Source organism: Thalia democratica, chromosome 5 (assembly GCF_965202585.1).
Source record: "Thalia democratica chromosome 5, ktThaDemo2.hap1.1, whole genome shotgun sequence".
NCBI classification, from domain to species: Eukaryota; Metazoa; Chordata; class Thaliacea; order Salpida; family Salpidae; genus Thalia; species Thalia democratica.
In genome coordinates, this window is record NC_139169.1 from 9891754 (window position 1) to 9917037 (window position 25284).

A 25284-nucleotide genomic window follows, 5' to 3' on the forward strand; every position below is an offset into this window, starting at 1 on the left:
AACTATGAGTAAAGTAATTTTAAAATAAAGTAACTTTGTTATGGACCAACCTACAAGTAATTGATATTTTTGTGGTTTAAAATTACTTGATTGAACATTAATTAACGCAGTCTTTCACTTAACTAGTCTTTGTGAACTCTTGTTGTTGAATTATTTCTATCTATTATTTGTTTTGAATTTTAGAAAACAAATAAACAGATCTTAAATACTAGATGAGAAATAGTATGTTTATTCTTTGAAGACTTTATAATGCAAACGAAGATTAAAATTTAAACTGTTTTGTTTTTAAATAAATAATTGATTTTATTTTAAATATAATAAATATAATAAATATTCATGACTGTTACATACCTTTTAAACTTTTTTATTAAAACACTGACGAGTATTTGACCGAAACTTAGTTTGCATAAAATTAATTATTACAAAAGAATAAATATATTATTTCTATTAATGGTAAACACAAGTGTGAATATCTTTTTGCACACACTTTAAAGCTGATGGAATACTAGTTTAAGTTTTAGTTAACTAGTGCATCAAAATTTAAAACTGGTTATAATCGAGGCCACAATAAGTAAAAAGTAGTTAAATACTATTTTTTATTTTCAACAACAAACAAAAAAAGCTCAACAAGTGTTGTGTTATGATAAATATGTTTTAATAAATAATTTTTTTTATGGTAAAGTTGATAGTATAAATTTGAAATTAGATTTTAAATTAAACTTATAGAAACAGTTCTTATAACAATACAGATTAGACAAGACTAATACTATACTATGAAACTAATACATTTAAAGTTATCAATTAAGATTTATTTAATTTAAATTAATTATTAAGTAAACTATTTTGAATGTAGAAATTTGGTGTATTGAAACTTTAAAGAAAATTGAAACGCTGTGACACACATAAATTTATAATTTAGACTTTAAATAAAACAAAGTATTTCTATATTCTTCACTGTAGACCATATAAAATATTAGGTAACATTTGTTTAGATTAAATATAAACATTAAAAACGTACAAGAAATAAGTGTTTTGTAATACTCAATAAGAAAAAAAAAAATTAAATCATAAAAGGGTATTCTATTCCTCAATATATAATAAAAAAAATATTTTTTTATAAATTATTTCAAGTTTACGCAAAATTTTTCTGCTTAAAACGTATTACAAATCGTACAAAAAAAAATCAATATCATATGCTTTAAAATTATTTTAGCAAACACACTCAAAACTCTTTAAAATCAGACAAATAACTTTTTGTTCAACTATATCTACTAGATAAAAGATTAATTATATTTGATATTATTTAATTTTAAGTTTGATAAAGTAAAAACTACTATAAAACTCAAAAGGCTAAGATGCCATAATTTTCATTTAGTTAAACTTTGTTTGTTATTCTAAAAACTTTTTAAATCAAACAAAATTTTCATTTCATTCAGGTAAAGAGTTAGTTAATAGTTGATTGAAAACTGTTTTAAACTTAAATAAAGTATAAAAGATAATAAAAAATTTTTACACTAGTTTTGAGTGAAAATTTCAAAAAACCTTTTAATTCAAACAAAACAAATATGAAGTATATTTATATTCATCCATATCAACCAGACAAAAAATTAGTTAGTAGTCAATTAAAGATTACTTTAAACGTAAATAAAGTTTAAAAAATGTTTAAAAATATCTTACACTAGTTTTCAGTGAAAATTCGTAAAAGGACTTTCAAAAAAAAATATCTTACACTTATATTAAGTGAAAATTTCCAAAACCCTTTTAAATTCAAAATATCAAATAAACTTCTATTCATCCATTTCAACTATGCAAAGAATTAGTTAATAGTCGGTTTTTATAAAGTATAAAAGTAAGTTGTTTAAAAAAAATATCAATCCTTACACTTATATTAAGTGAAAATTTCCTAAAACCTTTTAAATGAAACAAAACAAATACCAAATATTTTTCTAATCATCCATTTTAACTAGGCAAAGAATCAGTTGATAGTCGGTTAAGTATTATTTTTAATTTAAATAAAGTATAAAAAAAAAACAACCAAACCTTACACTTATATTAAGTGAAAATTTTCAAAAACCTTTTAAATCAAACAAAACATATGTCAAATACTTTCTATTCATCCGTATCAACCAGATAAGAGATTAGTGTCACTCACTTTCGTTCAAATTGACGCTTAAATCAACTTTCGAGCACTTTTTCCTGTACCACCGACACACGCCGATAATATTCATGTTTGCACAACACTTGAGCATCCCTGCCAACTGTTTGTTCAGCAGAGCTGTTTAAACACTTGTAAAAAAAACTATCACAATTTTACATATTTAGTACTAAACTTATGGTCTTGAAACATTATTGTAAATAAAATATATAAAAAATATTTTTTTTAAACTTCAACCTTTATTATGTACTAAATAAGCATTTCTACAAACTATTTTTTTCAGCAGAGCTGTTTAAATACTTATTCAATAAACTATCACAATTTTACATATTTAGTACTAACCTTATGGACTTGAAACATTATTGTAAATTATATAAAATGTAACATTCTTTTTAATTTTCAACCTATATAAGGTACTAAATAAGTATAACTATAGACTGTTTGTTTAGCATAGCTGTTTTAATACTTTTGCGATACACTATCACAATTTTAAATATTTGTATATAAATTATGGACTTAAATTACTATTGTAAATAAAATTTACAACAAAAAAACTAAACTTAAACCCACATTGTATATCAAAAAAACACCGTTTCAAACAGTTTGTTAAGTATAGCTGTTGAAATACTTGTGCAAAAAACTATACGGCGTTTAGTATTTTGTATATTTTTTTGCAGGCTTAAATTATTATTGAAAGTCAAAAAGTGTGTATTTACATTTTTTATTAAACTTTAATCCAAAAGGGTTTGGTCATGTACTAAATAATAATCACTACAAATTGCTTATTAAGCATTGACGCTTAAACACTCGCACAGAAACTATCAGTATTTTTTATACTTATTTCTTGAACTGTAAACCTTGATTATTACTAAAAGTTGAAACATATTGATTTAAATTAAAATTAAACTAAACCTAGGTTATCTATCGAATAAGTATCACTGTAAATAGTTTATTTCGCACAGCTGTTTAAATAATAATTTAAAAACTGCCATAACAATATATTTTTTTGTAAAAAAGTATGCTTCTATTTACTCAAGTTTAAATGAACACATTAAGTAAAACACACTAGGCTACTCATTAAAGTTTTATAAAAAAGTACATATCATAAAAATCTACACGAATATATTTTGTTTCGTTCGAAATGATGTCTAAGTAATAAAAACTACCTTATTACTTATAAGTAATACTTCATAAAAATACTTAGCTTGTATATTATATTTATTAAATTTCGAAGTGTGAAACACACATTTTTTTTTTAAACTGTTTTTCAACATTGCATAACAAGTACTTAAGCATCTTTACAGTGTGTTTAATTGCTGTTTTAATATTTGAGCAACAAATGCTACAAAGCACTCTTCTATTTCGTGATTTATGTATTTACAAACTTTACAGGCATATAATTTTCCTGATTACTGTATTAAAGTATTAAACACAAAAATATTTATTCAACAAAAATTTTTAGCTCAATTAAAAGTTATAAAACTTATATATAATAAAAAAATATAAATACACAAAACTCACTATGAAATATTATACTGCCATTAAAAATCTGTTGGTTTGACTTTTGTTGGTTAAATTCATAAGTCATTTATCAGATCTGTCATTTAACATATAAACTTTATTGTATTCCTTTTACGTTAGAACTTTGAAACAATAAATACACAAAGCCTTGCAAATTTTATGAAAAAGATGCTCGTTTACTTGTATCAAGTGGCAACAGCAAAATATCTTTAATTGAAAAGTTAATCAAGAAACACACAAGTTTCAGGGAAATTAAAATAATATATAGCATGATCAAGTATGATTTAGAAGTAAGAATAAATTTGTGGTTTATAATTAGTATACAAACCGTTCTATTTACAATACCTACACAGTAGCGTTTTTATTTTTATAAGAAAAAACATTTTTTAAGAAGCAAAGTGTTGATAGTTTCGGATAATTTTTTCATAGTTTGTTTTAGTTTCTTTTATGAAGAAGTTTTTAACCTACATTATCACAAGCACAAGGTACGTAGCTGCCAGTTTTATAAATATTAAAAGTTCAAGCATTTTTATCTTTTGTTTGTTTTGTTATTCAAACACTCGGAAGTACTCATCAAAAACATCATGTTTTTTCATGATGTTTTGTAAAAGTGTAGCTATAAGTTGTTGGCCTAGATTTCATAAAACAGAGATTAAACTGTTTTAGTTGAATTTTTTATTAAATGTTTTATATAAATGTTGTAACACATCAACAACCTAATTAAGTTTAAAAAGTTATTATAAAATACTATTAAATCTAAAAAAATATGATTTTTAGCCTGCAAAAAAAAAGTGTACTTGATTTTACTAGTTTAAACAAATACAGATATTACGTAAGTCGCATTAAAAGTTAAACAATCTCAACAATCTAATTTTATGTGTACTTAGTGCTCTAGTTCAAACACTTAACAGTGTACTTGTGAGGTGGTTCTCAAGTTTATGTCTTGCAGTATTTGCTTTGTAGTCTGGACGTGTTAAATTTTTTGTAGAAGATTTAAAAACCCTTTGAAAGTTTTAAGGTTTAAAAATTAACTTTTTCTATCTAGTTTTTATAAATATCAAACTTATTTAATGAAATTTGTTCAAAATATTTTAAACTGTATAGTCTTTTTTTGAATATAACAAAAAATTGTAAGTAAACTTTAGTTTAATAAGTAATATTTTAAATAAACACTCTAAAATTCTAGCAAACCAGTTTCCAAACTTTTAAATATTTTGGATTGGTTTTTAGATTTTGTTGGAAAATGTAATTCAAAATAAATAGAAAATATATTAAAAAAAGCATTGTGTATTAGTACTCTTGTTTGTTGTAAAATAAATAAATACACAACAAGCTTCGAAAAACAATGTGTCATAATTTAATTTTTCTAGTTTACGAACAACGAATTAAATAAAAGTACAATAAAGATACGTAAAAACTAAACTAGATACATATTAAAAAGGACAGTGTCATCGATTCAGAATGCACATTATTTTTTTCAAAAAGTTAACCATTTAAAAAGTTAAATGACCTTTTTAAAATGGATAAAAACCGACAACATAAATACTACTATAAAAAATAATTAAATTTTGAGGACAACGGAAAAAATGATTAGAAGCAACGAATTTTGAAAACAAAACAGTTAAAAAGACCTGAGAAAATTCAAAAGATAAAAATTGAACGTTTTATTTCATTTTATTTTTACTTTTTGGTAGAAAAACTATTTGGCCGTATCAAAGCACTTTTACGGTTGGTCTCATAGTAGTTTTGACATTTTTATCATTATTTAAAAAAAAATTCAGGCACAAAGAAAACAAAACCAATAGCTCATAGGGTTGGTTTGAAGACAAAAAAATGTTGAACTGTTTCGTTTAAAGTTACAGCTCGTTGATTGAGAAAAGCAATTTTTAATGTTTGCTCACGGAAAAGAACACGAAATCAACTTTATGCTTTTTGAAGTTTTGTCCGTTTCTCCCGATCCACCCTTTATGACGTCAAAAAGTCGCTTGCTGGCGAAGAAAGGTCAGTGGCAACGTTATGACGTCAAAATAGTTTTCTTGGGCCCTTTTTCGGGCAAACTTTTTGTTCCAGTTTGTTTTATGACGTCACGGTTTCAAATTTCTCGTTGTGCGACGTCAAAACCAACATCCCATCGTTCGTGACGTCACTTTCGCACTTACAGTATGACGTCACTCTTGTTGTTCAGCATCGCCTCGTGCGCCTGGCTGCTCCTCAGTGACGTCACGACGTGGTTTCCGTTCGACGACGACATCCTTCCCGCCTTCTTGCACGACAGCCGCTGGTGGTTGCCGGACGACGACGACGACTCCATCATCTTCTTCGACGTCATGCTCGCCCCGTTCAGGTGCTTTCCCTTCCACGTTTGGCAGGAGAGTATTTGTATGAAGGTCCTGCGGAACGTCTTGTTGCAGAGAGCGTAGCAGCACGGGTTGATGGTCGAGTTGATGTAGCACAGGTAGTAGGCTCCCTCCCACACCTGAGAAGATTTTATTATTAGTTTACCTTAAATATTTATTATAACAATTTATTTAGACTATATATTTCTTAATCTATGTTTGATGTAGCACAGGTAGTAAGCACCCTCCCACACCTGAGAAGATTTTTATTATTAGTTTACTTTATTTTATTGTTTATTTTTGCATATATTATAGTTGATGTAGCAAAAGTAGCAAGCACCCTCTTATACCTGAGAAGAGTCATTTATTTAAATTTGTTTTTATGATTTATCAAGTTATATTGTATTTTATGATACTAATTTATAATTAGTAGGCACGATCCCACACCTGAGAAGATTTTTGTTATTAGTTTAATTTATCTTTAATTTATCAAAAATTTACTTAGACTACACATTTTTTATCTAAGCGTTTGTTAACAAAGATCCGAGCGAAAAAAGTTCACTGGAATAAATAATAACAAATTCTTTTTTTATTACACTAACGCATGTTTCTGTGTGTTAACGGGTTAACACACTTCATTGGAGCTATGAAAATAAAGAAACAAAGAAACAGAAATAAATGAGTTTCTTGATTTCATAGCTCCGTAATAAAGACCATACATTTCTAAATGTATATTTGGTGTAGCAAACCTTCCCATAACTGAGAAAGTTTTAGTTTGTAGTTTAATTAGAAAATCGCCAAGCCGAAAACTTATTAAATGAATAAACTTAATTAAATAGTTAAAAACTTAATTAAAATATTAAGAAAAATTCCTGGCCACAATAGTACTTTTACGCATAAACTGACGCTAGAAATTTTAACATATCAGTTCAAGGAACTAGCCAATATTTCTAAACAACTTCGAAATACAGTAATTATTTTTTTATTGATTACTTAATATATACCTAATGGTGTAGTGGGAAAATAGCAATTATTATTAGTTTATGATTTTATGACCTTTATCACAATAAACTTACACACAAAAAATGCGTGTGCAAATTGTGAACAAATTAACAAAACTATTAAAATAGATCAATCGCAATAGTCGTATAAGTTGTAAAATTACCTACATTGTAAAAAAGCAATTTTATTTAAAAGAAAAGCTTTATCTAAAAATACTTAAAACACCCTATGCTTATGCAAGAAGAAGATTACAAAATTTAATTAATTAGTTTGTTTAATTAATGAAATCGAAATTTTTTGGGTTAAGTTATTGTACGTAGATTAACTTTAGTTGCTTTTTACTTTCATACATATATAAATTTCTAAAAAGTAAATAAATCAACTTGAAAAATAACCTTGATTGATAAACTTGAATATACGTATATCATACCTATGGAATTTTTACGTATATTTAGATACAGTTTTTAAAAGAATAATATTGCCCTGTTACAGTGCAACTATTTGCTACAAATTATTATTTACTGATACCAGGATGTCTTTACTAAATGCAGCTTTTTATTATTTGTTCATTTTTAATTTCCTAAAAACTAATTAGGAATATGTATAACAGAAATAAGACAAAAAGTATGGGAACATAATTAAATTTAGTAAAACTTATAAACTGTTATCTTTTGTTTTATCTATAGCTACTCCTTTATTTTTATACCTAAAAATAGTTTACTTGTATTACAGTATGCAAAAAACCATTACATAAAAAGTGTTCAGTCAACTTTACAACATTCTAAATAATAGTTATTATTTAATCACCCATAAGAGAGCTAGTTATTCGTTATTGTTTAGTATTGTTTTGAGTTTGACTTTTTTAAGTAATAATTAATTATATAAAACTCACCCATTGTGGTATAAACTTTCCATTATCAATCATTGTCGTTTTAAGTATTATGTATTATAATATAAATATTTATCATAAGACAATTACTGAACCACGGAGGTATTAGTTGACCATGGTCCTTAAGTATTATGTTGAGGACTGCTCATTGTATTATTTATAGCTATTTATTATTATATTATTATGTATTATTGCTTAGTATTTATTTACAACATTATAGCAGCTTACCCATGGCGGTATTAATTGTCTGTTATGTTTAAGTATTGTCTTGAGGATTGTTTAATATAGTGTTTAGTTGTAAATAATTATCATAACAACTCACCCATGGCGGAATTAGTTGACCATTGTCGTTCAGTATCGTCTTCAATATCGTGCACACGTTGTACGGGAGCCACGTGACAAAAAAAGCGACCAAAATGGCCGATAAAGTTCTTGCCGCTTTCCTTTCACTGGACGACATCTGGTTGTTGTTGTGAGTGGGCGCCTGTTGACGTATTCACTTGGTTATGACGTCATAAGTTTGAATTGATGGAAAGTTAATGGTTTGATATCCCTAATCGTCTTACAAGCTCAAGTATCTTTGAGTTTTTAGTTGTCAAAAATTAATTTTCTTAAAAAAAAGTTAAATGATGATGTCTGTTGACTAAAATAATAAAAAAAACATGAAACTAATTTTTACTGAATCCATAAAAGCATATACATTCAGTTAGCATTTACCTGGAAACAAACTAATCGTAAAAAAGTAATTTTCTTTAAAATAACAGCTTTAAAAATTGTTATACGTCATAAAAAACAAAAAAATCCCCCAACCTGAGAAGTTCTGTTGTGCTGCGCGGTTGATCTCCTACCCATCAACTTCCTGGAAAGACTGGGTGATATCAGGCAGCTTCCTCCCACCCTCTTGTTGTCATCACCTGTTGTCGTGGTAACAGTGTTGCTGCGCCCCCTGGCGGTAGAACTGTGGTGCAGGTATTTGGCGCATTTGCGCGTCTCAACGAAGATTATTCCTGGAGATATTAATTAAACTATGTAGAAATAAACTAAAGTTTTTAATTTATAAAAGTATAGTCTATCAAAAGTACGTGTAAGTACAAATGCTAATTTCTAATGTTTGTTTTCTAATTGTATTTGTTTCTATTAGACAATCAACAATATAAAAACACTTATGATGATACTTACCGTACATTACAGCCATGACAACGATTGGGATGAAAAATGCGAAAAGGGCGGTTACTATGGTGATGGGCTTGTTCTCGTAAAATGGGAGGAGACACTGTTGCGAAGTTAACTAATGTTTATGTCAACTAAAGCAAGAAATTAAGTTTACAAACTAAGTAAATGTATTATATTTAAAAAGTTCTTTGTAATTTTTTATAAAAAAAACTCTCTAGCATGAGTTCTTTTAGGAGTCATCAAACTAAAGGAAAATACAAATTGTTTTTGCGTTTTTAGCACTATCATAATGATACGAGCAAATAAATATCAACAGGTCAAACAAACTTTTGTCTCATCAATTATTATTTAAGTGTAACTCAAAATGTTTTAAAAAACACAAAAAACTTTAAAAAATATTTCAGCAATTCAAAAAACCTGGGTCTCATCAATTTTTTCGGGCGGGTACGCGAACGGCCATATTACGATGAGTGGGGTGAAGAGGAGAAATGAGAAGATCCATGCTGACACGATCATGATCTGAGCCCTGGATCTTGTTCTTCGTGGGCGGTAGGTGAACGGTTTCGTCACTGAGAAGTATCTGTAAAAATTTGATTTTCTACAGTTTTAATTTGCTCGGTAGACTTAATAAAGGCGATGAATTACTGAGGAGTATCTGTTTGGGATATTTGACTAAACAACTGTTTACTTTATATAACGTACTGTAAAAGGGATGTTAAGGGAATGGTTTTGTTACTGAGGAGTACGTGTAAAAAAATTATAACTAAAAATAATTACTAAAACAACTGTTACTTTACTGTAAGAGGGTTGTTAAGTGAATGGTTTCGTTACTTAGTGTAAACAAGTTAGAATTTTACTGTTCATATGAAACTTAAGAACTATTTATTTATGTTAGTTGTAATAAGGGGGTGGTACGTGAAAGATTATTATGTTTGATGAGGTCATAGATTTATTAGTTGTAATATAATTATAGCAAGTTGAATAACAATGTATAATGACATACTGTTACATACTAAATATGCTTAAAATTTGAAATTTTTTTACTATATAATTACTTCTTTTAATTTTATTCGGTGTAGCATAAGTAATTTTTTTAGTTATAAACTACATTAAGATTACAAAAAAAACTGTTTTAAAGTATTTTTATAAATTTGTATTTTATTATCGATTTTGGTAGTTGATTTTCATTGTTGTTTATTTTTTCTTTTAACTAACAATTTATTTAGTTTTTTTTAAGCTTTATTTTGTTTAACTGACCTTATCAATACTGTATTTTCAGTCTTACATAACTTAGTTTATAAAACAAGAAATAACTTCACAAAAATTGTGAACTTAGTTAACTTTGACAATTGTTTTTAATTTTTACCTATATTTGATTTTTACTACTGGTAAATTTTAAAACATATTTTTTTGTTTTTATTTAACTTGGTTGACCTGAACCAGTAAGAACATTTCTATTTTATTGCATAAGAAAAAAAGAAAGTATATATATTTTTGTGAAATTTGTGATTTGAATTATTAATTTCAGACACAAAAATCCTAAAAATAGGTTCGCAATGCTTGTTCATTGAACTTATAATAAATAAATGAGATTATTCTTCGTATCGAAAATATAGGGAAAACCATTAAACTTAATAACGTAATAAAAAGTTAATGAAAGAAATTAGAGGAATTATTTCCAAAATTTCCGCAAAAAAGTTAAAAATATTTCTTTATAAGTAATGAGAAACTTAAGCATATCTAAAAAGAAATAGAATAATAACTAGTAGAACGGAAAAAATTAAATTTGTTTTATAGTTTAATAAATTAGTATTGGCCATTTCTTGGAAAGTACAAAAACTATTCTAAAGGTGAGGTTTTATTATACAGATTTAAACTAGTTTATCATAAATGTTATTAACATAGGATCATAAAATTTTATTAAGCTAAATAACTTTAAATACTGCGGGTTTGAATTTTAAAGCTTTAAGAGAAAAATAGATTATAAACAAGACAGATTACCTTTGTAACATAAACAATATTATATTTTTATTAAAAAAAAACAAACGAATTATTAACAAAAATTACCTATCAAAACAAATGAGCAGTAGATTAGCGACTGAAGCCATACTCATCGTGTAATCTATTGACAACCAAGTAGTACAGGCTGCTTGTCCAAATAACCATTGTTGCTGTTAAATTAATAAAATATACAAAATAAAATAAAACAGGTGTTAAAAGAAATTTGCCAAACAACCATTTTTGTTGTTGAAACTAATGAAATATCATTTACAAAATTGTGTCTTAAACAGGTTGTGCATACTAAAGCTATTAACATTTTAAGTATTATAAAACAAAAACTCTTAAATAAAATCAACTAACCCCTATTATAGTTATGGTGTTCTTCAAAATCAAAAGTTTAGTCTTGTTATTAAAAATTAAAATTAATACCAACTCACCCTGATCATAGTGATGGGGTACAAGTTCATGGAGACCACCCCTATGACGAGGTCTGAGCACGCCAGGGACACCAGGAACATGTTGTTGATGTCCCTTAACCTCCTGTTGATCCTGTAACTCCAAATTACCAGGAAGTTGCCCACCACTGTCACCAGCATCAGTATGATGGCTATGATGCTGATTGCTACTATCTGTTTTGAGACAAGGTTAAATATGTTGTTATGTTAGATGGTTGCGCACATTTGTTCTATAATCAAGCTAATAGCATCAGTGTTATGTTTTTGATGGAGATTGCTACTATCTGTTATGATACATTATATGTTGGTATGTTATATGGTTGTACACATTTGTTCTATAATCAAGTTAATAGCATCAGTATGATGGCTATGATGCTGATTGCTACTATCTGTTAGAATACAAGGTTAAGTTTTATATGTTGTTATGTTAGATGGTTGTACACATTTGTTCTGTAATCAAGTTAATAGCATCAGTGTTATGATTTTGGTGGAGATTGCTACTACCTGTTATGATACAAGGTTATGTTTTATATTTTGTTATGTTAGATGGTTGTACACATTTGTTCTATAATTAAATTTTAAGCATCAGTATTATGATTTTGATGGAGATTGCTACTACATGTTTAGAGATTTGTTCTAGTTTATTAGTATTAGTTTTTGTGTACTTTATTCATATAACGTTACCATAACTAAAAAAAATCGTAAAATTAAAAATAACTACTTTTCCTTACGATAAATAAATAACACTATTATTTTGTTTGTATTTTATATAAGTCTAATTTTTTTACAAAAATATAATTCTTGATTACTGTTCGTTTATAGAAGGAAAAAAAAATAATTGTTTGTGGTAAGGTTTAAATTTAAAAAAAACTTATTAATGCTTATGAAAAATTTTTAGTTTCGTATGAACTTTTTATGGTTTAACTTTTGGCTGTAAAGCATTTTTTTGTTTTTAGAAGTATTAACATGTTAAACGATCTAAATAACACATAGTTGGTGAAATATGATGCTAAAATAAAAACTATTCACTTATTTTATATTGTCATTAGTTTTTAAGCATATTAGGTTTAAAGTGCAATTTAGAACACGTATTTTTTACAAGTCACAAAATTATGTCGATTATGATTAAGCTTTATTTGAATCGGTTACAAGTATTCACAAAAAAAAATTAAGAAACAAAAGTATTATGTACTGTTGTTATTTATCATTCTTTAAAAGATCAATTCGTTTCTTTTAGATGTATGTTAAGTGTTTGTGGTTACTAAATTGGTTTAAACATCGAAAATATATTAAAATGCACTTTTATTTATTTCGAACACACAATCAATCATTTAGAACAAAGTTGTTTTTTTTTTGTGCTGAATAAATAAAAAAAAAATTAGTTTTCTTATATAAAAAGCAAGTAAGTAAATATAAGTTTTCTGTTGACAGAATTTAGGCCAAAATTTTCTGTCAATGTCACTTTTTATAGTTCTTTTTAAATTCAAGTTTGAATTAAAATTATTTAATGTGATCAAAATTGCTTTGAACTTACTCTAAATGATAAAACAAAAAAACCTAATCCAATAGATTTTTAAGTATTTAGAAATGTTTGTTAATAATAATATTTTAAGCTAGACTTAAAAAAAATACTGTGTTAAACTTTTATAAGGTTGATTATATTATAAAAGAAGTTAGTAATAAGAGAGCCAAAGTAGTTCAAATCAGTAAAACAAATTAGTAATAAAATATTTAAAACAAGTTTTTCATTGTTTCAAAAACAAACATAAAACATTACGTTTTATTGAATAAAGTTATTTTGTCAAACCCAGTCTTTATGTATGCAGAAATACAAACATAAGTAATAACTTTTTGAAATATTGAAACAGCATTATATAGTATTTGTTTAACTAATCGCATTCAAAACGAAGTACAAGGTTTTCTACTCAAAAGCAAAACATGTTTTTGAAGGATAATTTATAAAGAAAACAATATTTCAAAACTAAATTGGATGAAAGTTTCATTTCTGTTTTGATAAGATTTTTGTCAATGAGATAAATCTTTGGTGTCTATTAGTCAAAAATGCACTTGTTTCTTAGAACAAGAGCAAAAGTTATTGTAATGTTAAAAGTCATATTGTTAAAAAGGTTGTAAAAACAAACTTAATAAGTTACTTTTTTGTAAAGATGTATTCGTCATTTTAAGCAATAAAGCATTCAGCATATTAAAACAGAAACTAATATATATTTTTAAAACTAGTTCACTTATGCAGTAAGTTTAAGGCCATTACTTTTTTTAAAGTATTTTAAAAGATTTTAGTAGTTTTGGTTCTAGATATACAATAAAAACTTTTTCACAAACAGTTTGGATTGGCGGTTGCAAATGCTTTAAATTTTTGAGAAAAGTTTATTTTTAAACGTTAAATAATAAAAGTTTGGTTTTAAACGTTAAATGACACGTAATAAACATTAGATTTGTTCCTGTCTAGAAACATGCCAACCATTACAATTTGTATAATTCAAATTTCAAACCATAATTTTAAATTATAATTCAAAATAGTTTGTACAAACCGTTGCTCTTTTTATGGTTTTCTCTGAAAATTTGTTTTCATTAAAACATTTTGAAAGCATAACAACAACATAATTCGATTTTCAGCTACTGTGAACGTATTACGCATTAAAAACAGATTTGATGAAAGACTCTTTTTGTTTTGCATAAGCTTATACGTACATATTTTAAAGTGTTTTTATGAAAGTGTAATTGTTGTGCAAACATAAAAAAAAAACTATTGTTTATTTTACATACTTGTTTATACTTTAACTTAGAAGATTTGTTACCAAAATGTAAACAGTACATTATGAAACCGAATAAAGTATTTTTTACGTATACAAGCTAGTATAGAATTTTGTTTAAGTAAACTGGTTTTGTTATGTGTTAAAACAAAAAAAAATATATTAATGATATACTTAAAAGGTTAAAAATAAATGTGATTTTTTAATAATAGTTAGATTAAAAAAAAAAAATTATTAGGATATCCGGCTAAAACAGGCAAAAATAGAAAAAATTCTAAAAACGGACGCTCTAAAAATTTTTGCTATAATCAAATAAATTAGAAGGAAAATTTTTGTTTCAAAGTTGAATGTTGCTGCAAATTTCCATTTTTTTTGCAGTATTGCAGTTTTCCAATGTAATTTACTGAATTTTAACTCTTTCGATATTTATAAAACCACTTGAGCTGCAAACTGCACAGCGACCTAAATTTAGTTGCCATGGCAACAAAAAAAACTTTTGGGGTTTACAAGAAAATGTAGGTCGCCTGTTCAAACACAACATCTAAGAAATCCTTCTGCAAATAAACAAAAAGTACAGAATTTTTATTGTCATTTCCAGATCGATGCGTCAGTTTTATTTCTGTCTTGTTTTGAATGGAGACAAAGGAAGCTGTCAGTTTTCTCGAGATTGGAAGTGAAATTAAGATAACATTCGCCATAAATTTTCTTATCTCCAGAGAGGATACATTTATGTTGCGTTTTTATCAGGAACTGTCTCGACTTTGCCATTAAACTTTCTTATTAACGTGATATTTTTTCTAACGTACAGTAGACTGTTATTTTAAGACGTGTGTTAACAGATTTTATCGTTTATTGTTTAATTTGCTTATTGATTTTCTCCTATGTTTAAAAAAATTTTACCTTTGATATTTATGTGTCTGTCTTTAAAAACTTTTATTGTAAAAAACTCGTTATTGTTGTTCAGTTTAGAGCATGTATCATTGAATAGTCATAATTTTATTAGTAATGCGATTTTCATAAGATAGCTAATTCACTACGCTGATTTTATTTATTATCTATTAACTTGAACTTGAAAATTTTAACCTGTTAATTTATCAAACTCAATCTGGTAATATTGGATGTTTACTTTATTGCTGTTGATTCTAGGGCTATTGTGCATAAATTTTAAATGTAGATAAACATAACATTTATTTAAGATAGCCAATCTACGTTCGTTTTATCAAATTGCTTAAGATTGATCATACTCGAGACTTCGTTCTTATCAAAGCTAATCTAGTAATACTACAGTCTACATATAACTTTGTTATTCAAACTTCAGACTTTTGTTTGTATTGAAACTAGTAAGCTTTCTTTCAACTGTTATGCAACCTGATTTAATCACATAAGTTGTGTCGATGTCACGTATTTAGCACTGTAGCTGTTTAAACTTTCGCACAAGTCCAAAGTTCTTGTATTTGATCTTTAAAAGAGCTCTTTCGAAGTTTTAAATGTTACTTCAGACGATTTAAAAGAAGACTTTTTTATGTTACGATTTCCAAAAGATTTAACTTTTAACCATTGTTTAATTTTGTAGAACTTTTATTGAAAACAAACATAAACTAGTGGTTACTTATACTGCTAGTCTAAGTCAGCTAATCCTGTAACTCAGTATTTATCTACTGTTCAAAAAGTGCACTTTAAATCTTATCATAGTCGATCTGGCCGTAAACAAAAGTCAAAAGAATGTTTCTGTCCGACTTATCGTTTTTCATGTATCTTTTGTGTGTATTTAGACTTGTAAAAGTTGTTTCATGTCGTGTGGTTTAACAGATTTTATCATTTTTTCCTGTTTGATGTGCACCTAGTTATTTTTCTTTCCGGTTATGTAAGTGCAGATGGACATCCCGATATCACTTTGCTATCAAAACACATCTTACACTTAAGAAACGTCCATATGTAGAAAGTTATATAAAAATATATCTATTTATTTGTTATGTAACCAGAACTTTCTACTGCATTAATATTCACACTTTAACCTACTTTTTCTAAGCTCTTCTAAAAATCCAAAAATAAAATGTTTGTTATGCAACTCAGTATATTTTAGGAAGTATGGGAACCAACTGCTAAACTTAGTTATATTTCACTGCACTAAGAAAGTTATAACGTTTATATTTTACACAAAGAAAAAAATTGCAGCTTAAAAATTAATTGAAATGTATAAGAAAAAGTATTGGAAAAAACTTAAATTAACATAGTTTTTGCATAACTAAAAGTAGATAGTTCTACTATTCAACAATAAAAGCTTAATTCTAAACACAACAAAAGTTTTGAAAATATAAAGCTTTTTACTGTCCATAATATTTGACACGTTACTCATGAAAATTCTTTCACAACTCGACGTTAAACAACGTTTAAATGATATTCCAAGTATTGTTCATGAATAATACAGAACTCAAAAGCAAAGTACTCCTTTCAACAACTGTGAACAAATTACAGTCACAAGAGTTTAATTGAAAAAGCACAAATAACAAATAGCTACACGAACTGAACTGATTTTACGCTTATTACTATTACTAGCGTGAAAACATAGTGAAAAATAACTTTCAATGTAACGTTTAAACTGCATTTTAACCGATAATATTCAGTACAGTACCTTTAAAAAAGAAGTCAGTAAGTTTTGTTTGGTATAAACTTAAATTTGATATCTCAATTACACGTACTTTTATTAAAATGTGTTGTTAAACAACAAATTTTTTTTTAGAAATGTGCTTTGTATGACGTTAAAAAAGTTATACTTGCAAATATACAAAAGTATTTCAACATAATTTAAAGTATTTGGTCACAAAATAGTTGAAGCAACTAAATTAAACTTGTATAAAGTTTGTTATATTTTGGTAATTTGTTAGTAAACAACCGTTTGTGGTGCTTTTCAGTAAAATGAGTTTATTCTAATAAACAAAACATATCTATTTCTTTGAAAATAGCAAAATTCCATAAACTATTTAAATCAATGTAAATAGTTTTAAGTTGCATAAAACCACACTTTATGTGTTAGTAAAAAGTTAAGTAAACAAAGTTTAAAAGAACAAATAAGCTGATCTTAAAAAAATGAGTTCATTTAGACGATTTTATTCAACTATAAAAATATTAATTTAAAGAAAATTTATATTTATTTTTTATGCAATTTATAGCATATTAAAAAAATTATCTGCCCTTAAGTACACTCAAATAAACTAAACACATTTTAAAAATAACTGTAACCCAAATACCTTTAAAAACGCATTCATAACAATTAGAATGTATATCAATTTCAAATAACTGAGTAATAAATACAGAAAACGTGAAAAAAAAACTTATGTTTAAACTAAGTTAACTCAAAAAATATTTAAGTTTACCTGACCTTTATAAAATTTTATTGAAAATATATAAAATACCCCTAATTATAGACCGTAAATTTTCCACTCTTTTTTTAAATATGGCTCGATTAAATTTTGGTCAAGTAAAAAAAATCAATATGCATTTAGTGTATCAATAGCCTTTCGGAAAATAAAACATTTTTCATTCTTATTTTTTTGTATTTATCTTTTTTCCAATTGAACGCTGAATAATAACTTCATTCGGAGAAGATGTAATATAAGAAGTAATTGTAGCAATGTTTATAATAAAACTATACAACTAAACTTTAAGTAAAATTTTTTTAATTAATACTTAGTATACACTTTTTGATATCTCTGGCTTAATAATCAATATAATCTTTTTTAAACTGTCTTGACAAAGCTAAAATTATTATTTGTTATAAAAAACTGTATAAAAAAATATTTCACAAACTTGTAGCAACAAAAATATAATCAAGTTCTTGGTTTCTATAATCGTTTATACTAAAAAGTCATTAGGCACGAATATTAATGTTTCATAATTTATATATGTAATTTTTGAGTTACACATAATTCATACCAAGAATTTCATGTTTTGCAGATTTCACAAATTTTAATGGTTCTAAAGTATTTTTCAACTAAAAATTAAACATTCCTAAAAAAAATCTAAAAATTTAAGCGTAGACAGTCTAAATCTAACTTACTTATTTGGAACTGAATTAGTTTATCCTCTAAACATTTTTAAACAAAAGAAGTTTAGAAGTTTTAAATCTTTTAATGACAATAATAGATTAAAGTCTGCTATTTTTTAAAACAGTTTAAGTACTTCCAAAGTATTCAATCATTTTATGCTTAAGTTATTGAGTAAATCATTTATTAACAGGAATTATATTACAGAAGAAAAAAAGTGTTTAAAACATAACTCATTTTTACGTTCTGACAGTATTCAAGCTATTTTTATTTAGTATTAGAAATTTGAATAATACAATGGTTTATACATATATGTGTTTATGATCATACACTATGTTAAGTTAGAAAAAATTCATATATTACTACGAATTTTTGCACAAGTTTGGTAAAAATTCAAAATAAATACTAGAAGATTGTGTAAAGAATTGTTTTATAAATTTTATATTGAAGTTTAACAGATGTTAGTAAATTGTATTTTAAAGTAGTGTTATGTTCAAAAACTTTATATTTAATGGTGTACAATGTATAACATAGTGCTTTAACAAGTTTTACAGAAAAAGCAATAAAAACTAAAAACCTACAGTATTTAAAAAAGAAAAACTTCACTTAATTTGTAAATATAAAAAAAAACAAATATATTTATTGATTATTTTTGTTTTAAAGTCTACCTTTTAAACATAATTGCATTTACAAACACAAAGTATAAATGAATAAACGCACATTTATAGTTTAATGTGATAAACATACATTTAGGAGTTAAATGGAGTGTAATTCAATATTTACATAAAAACGTTTATATATAAACGGATGAAAAAAACCCTCAGACAGTTTTAATAGACGTTGGAACAAATATAATTAAATATTGAAATTACCATATTGGAATATGTGATTACCTCAAAGTTAAGTAACAAATTCCTTTAACTGGTATAAATAATTTCTTGTAATTTCATTAAATTGAAACGCATTATTAGAAGGTATCTATTTAATAAAATAAGCAATTTGTGTCCATAAAAATAACCTATTACGCGAGGTATTAAGAAATAAATAAAACAAGTAGAGTTAAACATAGGCTTTTTGTTTTATTTATAATAAGTTTGATGTTTGGTGATTAATTTAAATACAATTTTTGAAGTATAAGTTAGAAAACTTGTATATTCAAATTATTGGGTAATTTCAAACTTCGATAATGTTACCTAACTTACAATACACAGTTTACTTACAAAGTTTAAATGGTTTTATAGATAAGTTTTAAAAGTTTTCTTAAAAAATTACTTAAAGTTAATTATTATTTTAATTTATTTAAATGTTAATTTAATTTACATATAGTTTCCTTTCCAAAAAAAAAGCTGGCTCAATTTATTTTTTTAAATTTGTCTTTAAAAAGCATCAGGACAGCGCGTCAAAAACGACTTTTTCGCAAAAAAATCCCCTAAGGTATCAATTGTGCCATCAGCGGATTAAAAATTCTGGCCATTATTACGTCACAAAAGGCGAGTTGAGAGCCGCGTGACGCCACGATTGCCGCGTCACAGTGTTGTTACAAGGGATTTGGGCTTCGCTGAGCAAACAAGAACGCGAACACCGACCATCTACAAAAATTTGTGCTTTTTTAGCTGTCTGCCCTGCTCGAACTAGTTTGTTTTTGTTAAAAGCCACTTTGTGCTAATAAAGCATCTGCTAATGGGTTTCTTGCTTCGCGGTTTTTTTCAGCGGAGACCGCAGCGGCCAGAAGGTTTTGTTCTCGTGACTATTGTGCACTTGTGTTTCGGAGATGCGCGACTTTTTAATTGGCTTCTGCTTTCAAGAAGGGCTCGTGCAAAAGACTTTTGAAGTTGCATGGATATATACGTTTGATGTAGAAAAAACATCAAGTAAAGTGTAATATAATGAGCAAGAAATTAAAATTTTGAAGAAGTTTTTATAACTCTGAAAACGCTTATTACAAATTTTCTGTTCTACAAAGTTCAAAGTACTAAAATAAAGGACTGATTTTAAATAAGTAGGATTTTAAAGTTGTGATGTAAAAGAAAAATTTGACACTTTATACATCAAAATAAGTAGTCTGAAATTACAAATTTTTATTAAAGTTATACTATAACGTCTGATTAAAAAACAGTTTTTTTCTTTTTTATTTTAATAAAAAGTTATAATCGTTTTTAGCTAAGCCGACGACTTTGTCTTATCAAACTTTGTAAAGAATAAATATCAAGTTTATAGTTTAAGCTTTGCAAACTATAAAATCAATTACATGTTTTTAAAAGGTGACTTATCCTAATTAAACATGTCAAACTTGACAAAAATGAAATTTTTGAATGCTGTATAAAAGCAAAGTTAAAACATTATTGAAACAAAGTAATCTTTTTTAAATCTCCAAAACAGCTAAGACTAAACTGAATTTAAATAACTTTGGTTTTACCATGTATTAGAATTAAAGATAAATTTAAAATAAAAACTAATTTCTTACACGTGATTTTTTACATTTAATCGTTTTTAAAACTCATAGATTAACTTTTTTTTCCGTGAAATGTTTATCCCTAAAACCATTTAATCTCAATTCTTAATCCTTGTTAAGCTTTATGATAAACCATTTCTATATTTAGAAGTTCTAAAGTGTGCAATTACTTTATTAAAATTTTTATCCCATAAACTTTAAGAAAAATATTTCGATTCTAGGATAAGTTTAACTTTCTTAATCTTTAAATTATTCAGTTTAAGAATTTTGAAATATTTATCAATTGGTTATATTTATAGAACATTTTGTATCTGAATATAACAAGTTAAATTTGTTATCCGGAAAGATTATAAAGTCTAAAAAGAAGCTTAAGTTAGACTTACAAGGCTTTGATTTTTCTTAACACTTTTAAATCTTCTTATCTTAAAGCTTTGGTTGAAATGAATTTCAAAACTATTTTACTTAAATAAAAATTTATAAGTGATAAAGTTTTAAGACCTATGCTATTTTTAAAGTTTAAATCGCATTTTATATAAAGCCTAGTTTAATAGTTGTAACGTGTTATCTATAAATGTTTAAAAATATTTCCATTAGATTTAAAATTTCAAAAATATCTAAAATCCTTCCTTGGAATATTTTGTAGAACGACATTATTTTTAGTATTTTTATTATTTGAACAAAACTCAATTAAAGAAGTTAATCCCCTGAAAAATGCGTGTTTAAAAACACACCTGCGCCAAAGTCACCTACAAAAAAGACGCCTAAATACCAGTTTGGGTGTGAAAAGCTTTTTGCACAAAAAACATCCGTGAATTTATGTGTGATTTTTATGAATTTTATTAAACCGTAAAAACAACTTATGAAACCTTAAAAAAAATAAAAGCAATTAAAAAATATGTTTTGGCTTTAAATTGGTTTGGTTAAAACGACAATTGCATACTTAAGCAATATTTAAAAGTTAAAATTTATACCATTCGAAAAACTCACCTTTGTAAAATTTAATTTTGTTCATGAGACATAAAATGACATAAAAGACGATGAAATTAAAACAATTACGCTAAACAATTGTTATACACAAAAAATTTAAACAACAAACCAAAATTGTTTAGATTAAAAAATGTTTTAGCAAATCAATGTCTTTTCATTCGCAACTTATACTGAGCCTTTAAGATAAAGTCCTTATAAACCTTTATAAGGCCTTTTTAGTTTATAATAATCATAATCACTGTTTGGGAAATCAAATAAAATTACGTATAACTTTTTTACTAACCAATAAGATTGAATCGAGTTCATGTTATAGTTCAAACTTTCACAAAATAAAACACTTTTTTGTTTACTATAGAGATTATCTTTTAAAAGAATCAAAACAACAACAAAAACTGGACACAAAAAACCACAACTATTTGATATTCAATTCAAAAAAATAAAATAAAATTTGGTATTTAATTCAACTTCAAACGCCAACGTGACAACCAACAACAGAGAATTATTTGAAATCAACACTAAGCCAATCAAAAGCGTTCAAATCGAATTATACAGCTGTGATTGGTCAAAATTAAAACGACCACCTTCAACTTGAATCGCACGTCAATCAAATTGTCAGGTGAGCGTTGTGACGTCATTAACGCATCGCTGCGGTCGCAGTAGTGACGTAATAGTCACGCCGAACACTCGACGGTCGTCAGCAACGCTCGGTTCTCGGTGACAACCCTGTCAAGTGAAGCTGCTCGTATTTTTTGAGTTTATCTACGGATGACAGCAAAACAATGAAATAATACGTCGCTTTTCGATGTTACTGTGACGTCATAGATGGAAACATATCGTGTTGGAAACACGTCGTTACTGATCTCAAAAGGTGATCGATGAGACGTTATTGTGAGAAATAAGAAATCTTTGAATAAACTTAGGCAATAATTTAGAAATATCAAAACAAAGTGATATGTAAACAGGAAAACTGAAATCTTCAAAATGTCATAACATATAATGTAAGTTTGAACAAACTAAAATAGAACATAAAAACTTAATATTTAAAGTTTATGGCAAAACTATGGTTCATCCAAAATGTATCATAAGATACAAAAAAAAATTGTTTAAAGAAAAAAAAATCTTTTAAGTTGTGATACAACCTTACAACTAAGCATCGAACGTACAGCTAGACTCTCTCTCTCTATATATATATATATAATTTATATGCTACAACGGGTTCAAGTAAACTTTATACTAATTAAATCAAACATTCACAATCTACAAAGTGTCTTTTGACAAACGACTGGTTTCAGACTGGTAGGAAACGCTTATCTAATTATTAGTCTGATAAGTATTGCTAGCAATGAGATTATATCTGCCGTAAGACCTTGTTTCAGTTTGTATGTTAGACCTAGTATAGTTTGAAAATGATATGTTTTTTAGCTAAAACTAAACAGAAGATACTACCGTCAATACCTGTAACAGCATCAAAAACGAAACTTTTATACAATACTTGCGAAAAAAAATTATTTTTTTTAAACATTAAATGAAAAATTTTTCGGCAGTTTCCAGAACTAGCTTCAAGTAACAACAAAAGGAAGATTATATTTTAAAAGTTCAAAAATATGCGTCGTTTCGTTGAGAATTGACAGAAACTTGAAATGTATGTACGTCAGGTCTTATACAAACTTTTACAACTTAATAAATATCAAAAAAATCAAAGTCAATAACACCACAAATCAAAAAAATCATGTTTTATACTTAACTCAGTTTTCAATTTGCAAAAACTTAAAAACTGAATTGAAAGACTTTGAGTTTGAATGAAATAAAAGTTACTGTATAAAACTATAAATGTTGTATGAAGTAAACGACTTAAAAAATAAAATAAACTTATTGACTGAAATGTTTTTCAGTCTTTTAGAAATGTCAATCGTAACTTTTAAAATCGATAGGTATTACCTTTAAAATCGCTATAAAAGTATTTGAATTCAAACAAAACACAAAATACTTTTTCAGCACAGTTTTACCAAAAAAAATTAAAGAAAAATAAGTTAAGACAGTTTTAACAATTAAAATTCATGCTTTTACATTTTAATCAATAATGCCTTTGATAACAATAAAAGGCCAGTTTCAAATAAAATAAAAAATCATTTCTTACTCTATCTTTAAAACCAAATTTGGTGGTTGTACTGTCCAAAACATACTAAACTTAAAGTTCAATATTTCATTAAACAAGTTTTGTAAAATTTAAAACGCTATTTTTTGCTATTTTTTGATTTAGTATTGTTTAAAACTACTGTTAATTATAATATATCCAGGAATATTACGCTTAGAATTTTCTAACTTTAGCTTTCATTCTTGGAAATGAAAACAAATGTGCTAAAAAATTTTTCATTCAGGTAAAAGTTTAAAAACTGAATCCATGATTTACTATCAAAAAGACTAAACTATAGTTGTACTGTAAATATTTTAAAAGTACGTATTTTATTGTGAGCGTATTTTTTGAACATTTTTTTTTCACTTATAAAGGCAAATATTGCGATAAAACAATTCTTCAATGCTATCAATTGCTACAACAAGCTACTAATCTGCTTCAAAAGCAAACACTTGTGTTACAATTCCAATGTTAGCTGAATTTAAGCTGTAAAACAGTTCACACAATAAAGTTAAAAAACTAAAGTAAAGAAAAAAGAATAAGCTTATTTAAGTCACATAATATGAAAGTAAATATTTGTGTATTACTTTTAATTTTTTTTATTATTGTTTTCTAATCGCTTGCATACTTTTTACCAAATACTTTTATACTAGTTTTTTTAACTAATATTTTCAAAGACCTTTAGACAAAAAGGCTTAAAATTTTTTTAGGTAAATCTAAAGTTATTAGTTTAAGTATCTGGTTTTATATGTACGCTGATAGTTTACTCAAATAGCAGTTATGGGATGAGTATGTTCAAATACTTTTTTAATTGGTTTTAAACGGCGGACGAATAGACGAAAATATATTTTTAAATAAGGCTTGTAAACAGAGGTCAAATGTTTTGAAAAATGTCTATTTACTAATTTGTATCTATGGCCAAACAAAGTTTATGTACCATTGTAATTAGTTTATTTGATATTTTGCCTCAACTGTGCTTTTATAATATAATTGCATACTTTTTATGTGAACAGTTTTATAAACAATGTAAATATTCTTTAAACTTTTTTTTTTTTTAATATAACTGCATACTATTGTAAATAATGCAAAACATATTTAAAAAAAAAATATTTTTTTATTATTTTTTAACTGACCTCAACGGTGCTTCTTTCCGCGGGGGCGACGGGTTGCGATGACGTCATAACGTCCCCACCTTTCAATCCGCTCCCAGTCGATGACGCAATGAAGGACTCCGATGACGTAAGAAATGGAACCGCTGTCGTGTTGTCCATATTTGGTGTTTTGCTTTTTATCCTTTCTTTTTATGCTTCTACGTGTTTTGATTGGTTTTCACTGTTTGGAGCTCATAGTTTTAAAATAGACTAA

General features: G+C 26.4%; 1 protein-coding gene across 1 annotated transcript; it reads right to left on the reverse strand.

Annotated features, from left to right (window-relative positions):
- Positions 1-5031: 5031 nt before the first annotated feature.
- On the reverse strand, positions 5032-25284 carry LOC145835385 (muscarinic acetylcholine receptor M4-like). Its single transcript, XM_082942951.1, has 8 exons — positions 25053-25284; positions 11515-11706; positions 11144-11247; positions 9494-9656; positions 9083-9176; positions 8714-8910; positions 8226-8387; positions 5032-6152 (listed from the first exon to the last, which is right to left on the reverse strand). Exons 1-8 carry the CDS (start codon positions 25188-25190, stop codon positions 5832-5834), a joined length of 1371 nt encoding a protein of 456 aa, XP_082799077.1. The 5' UTR covers positions 25191-25284; the 3' UTR covers positions 5032-5831.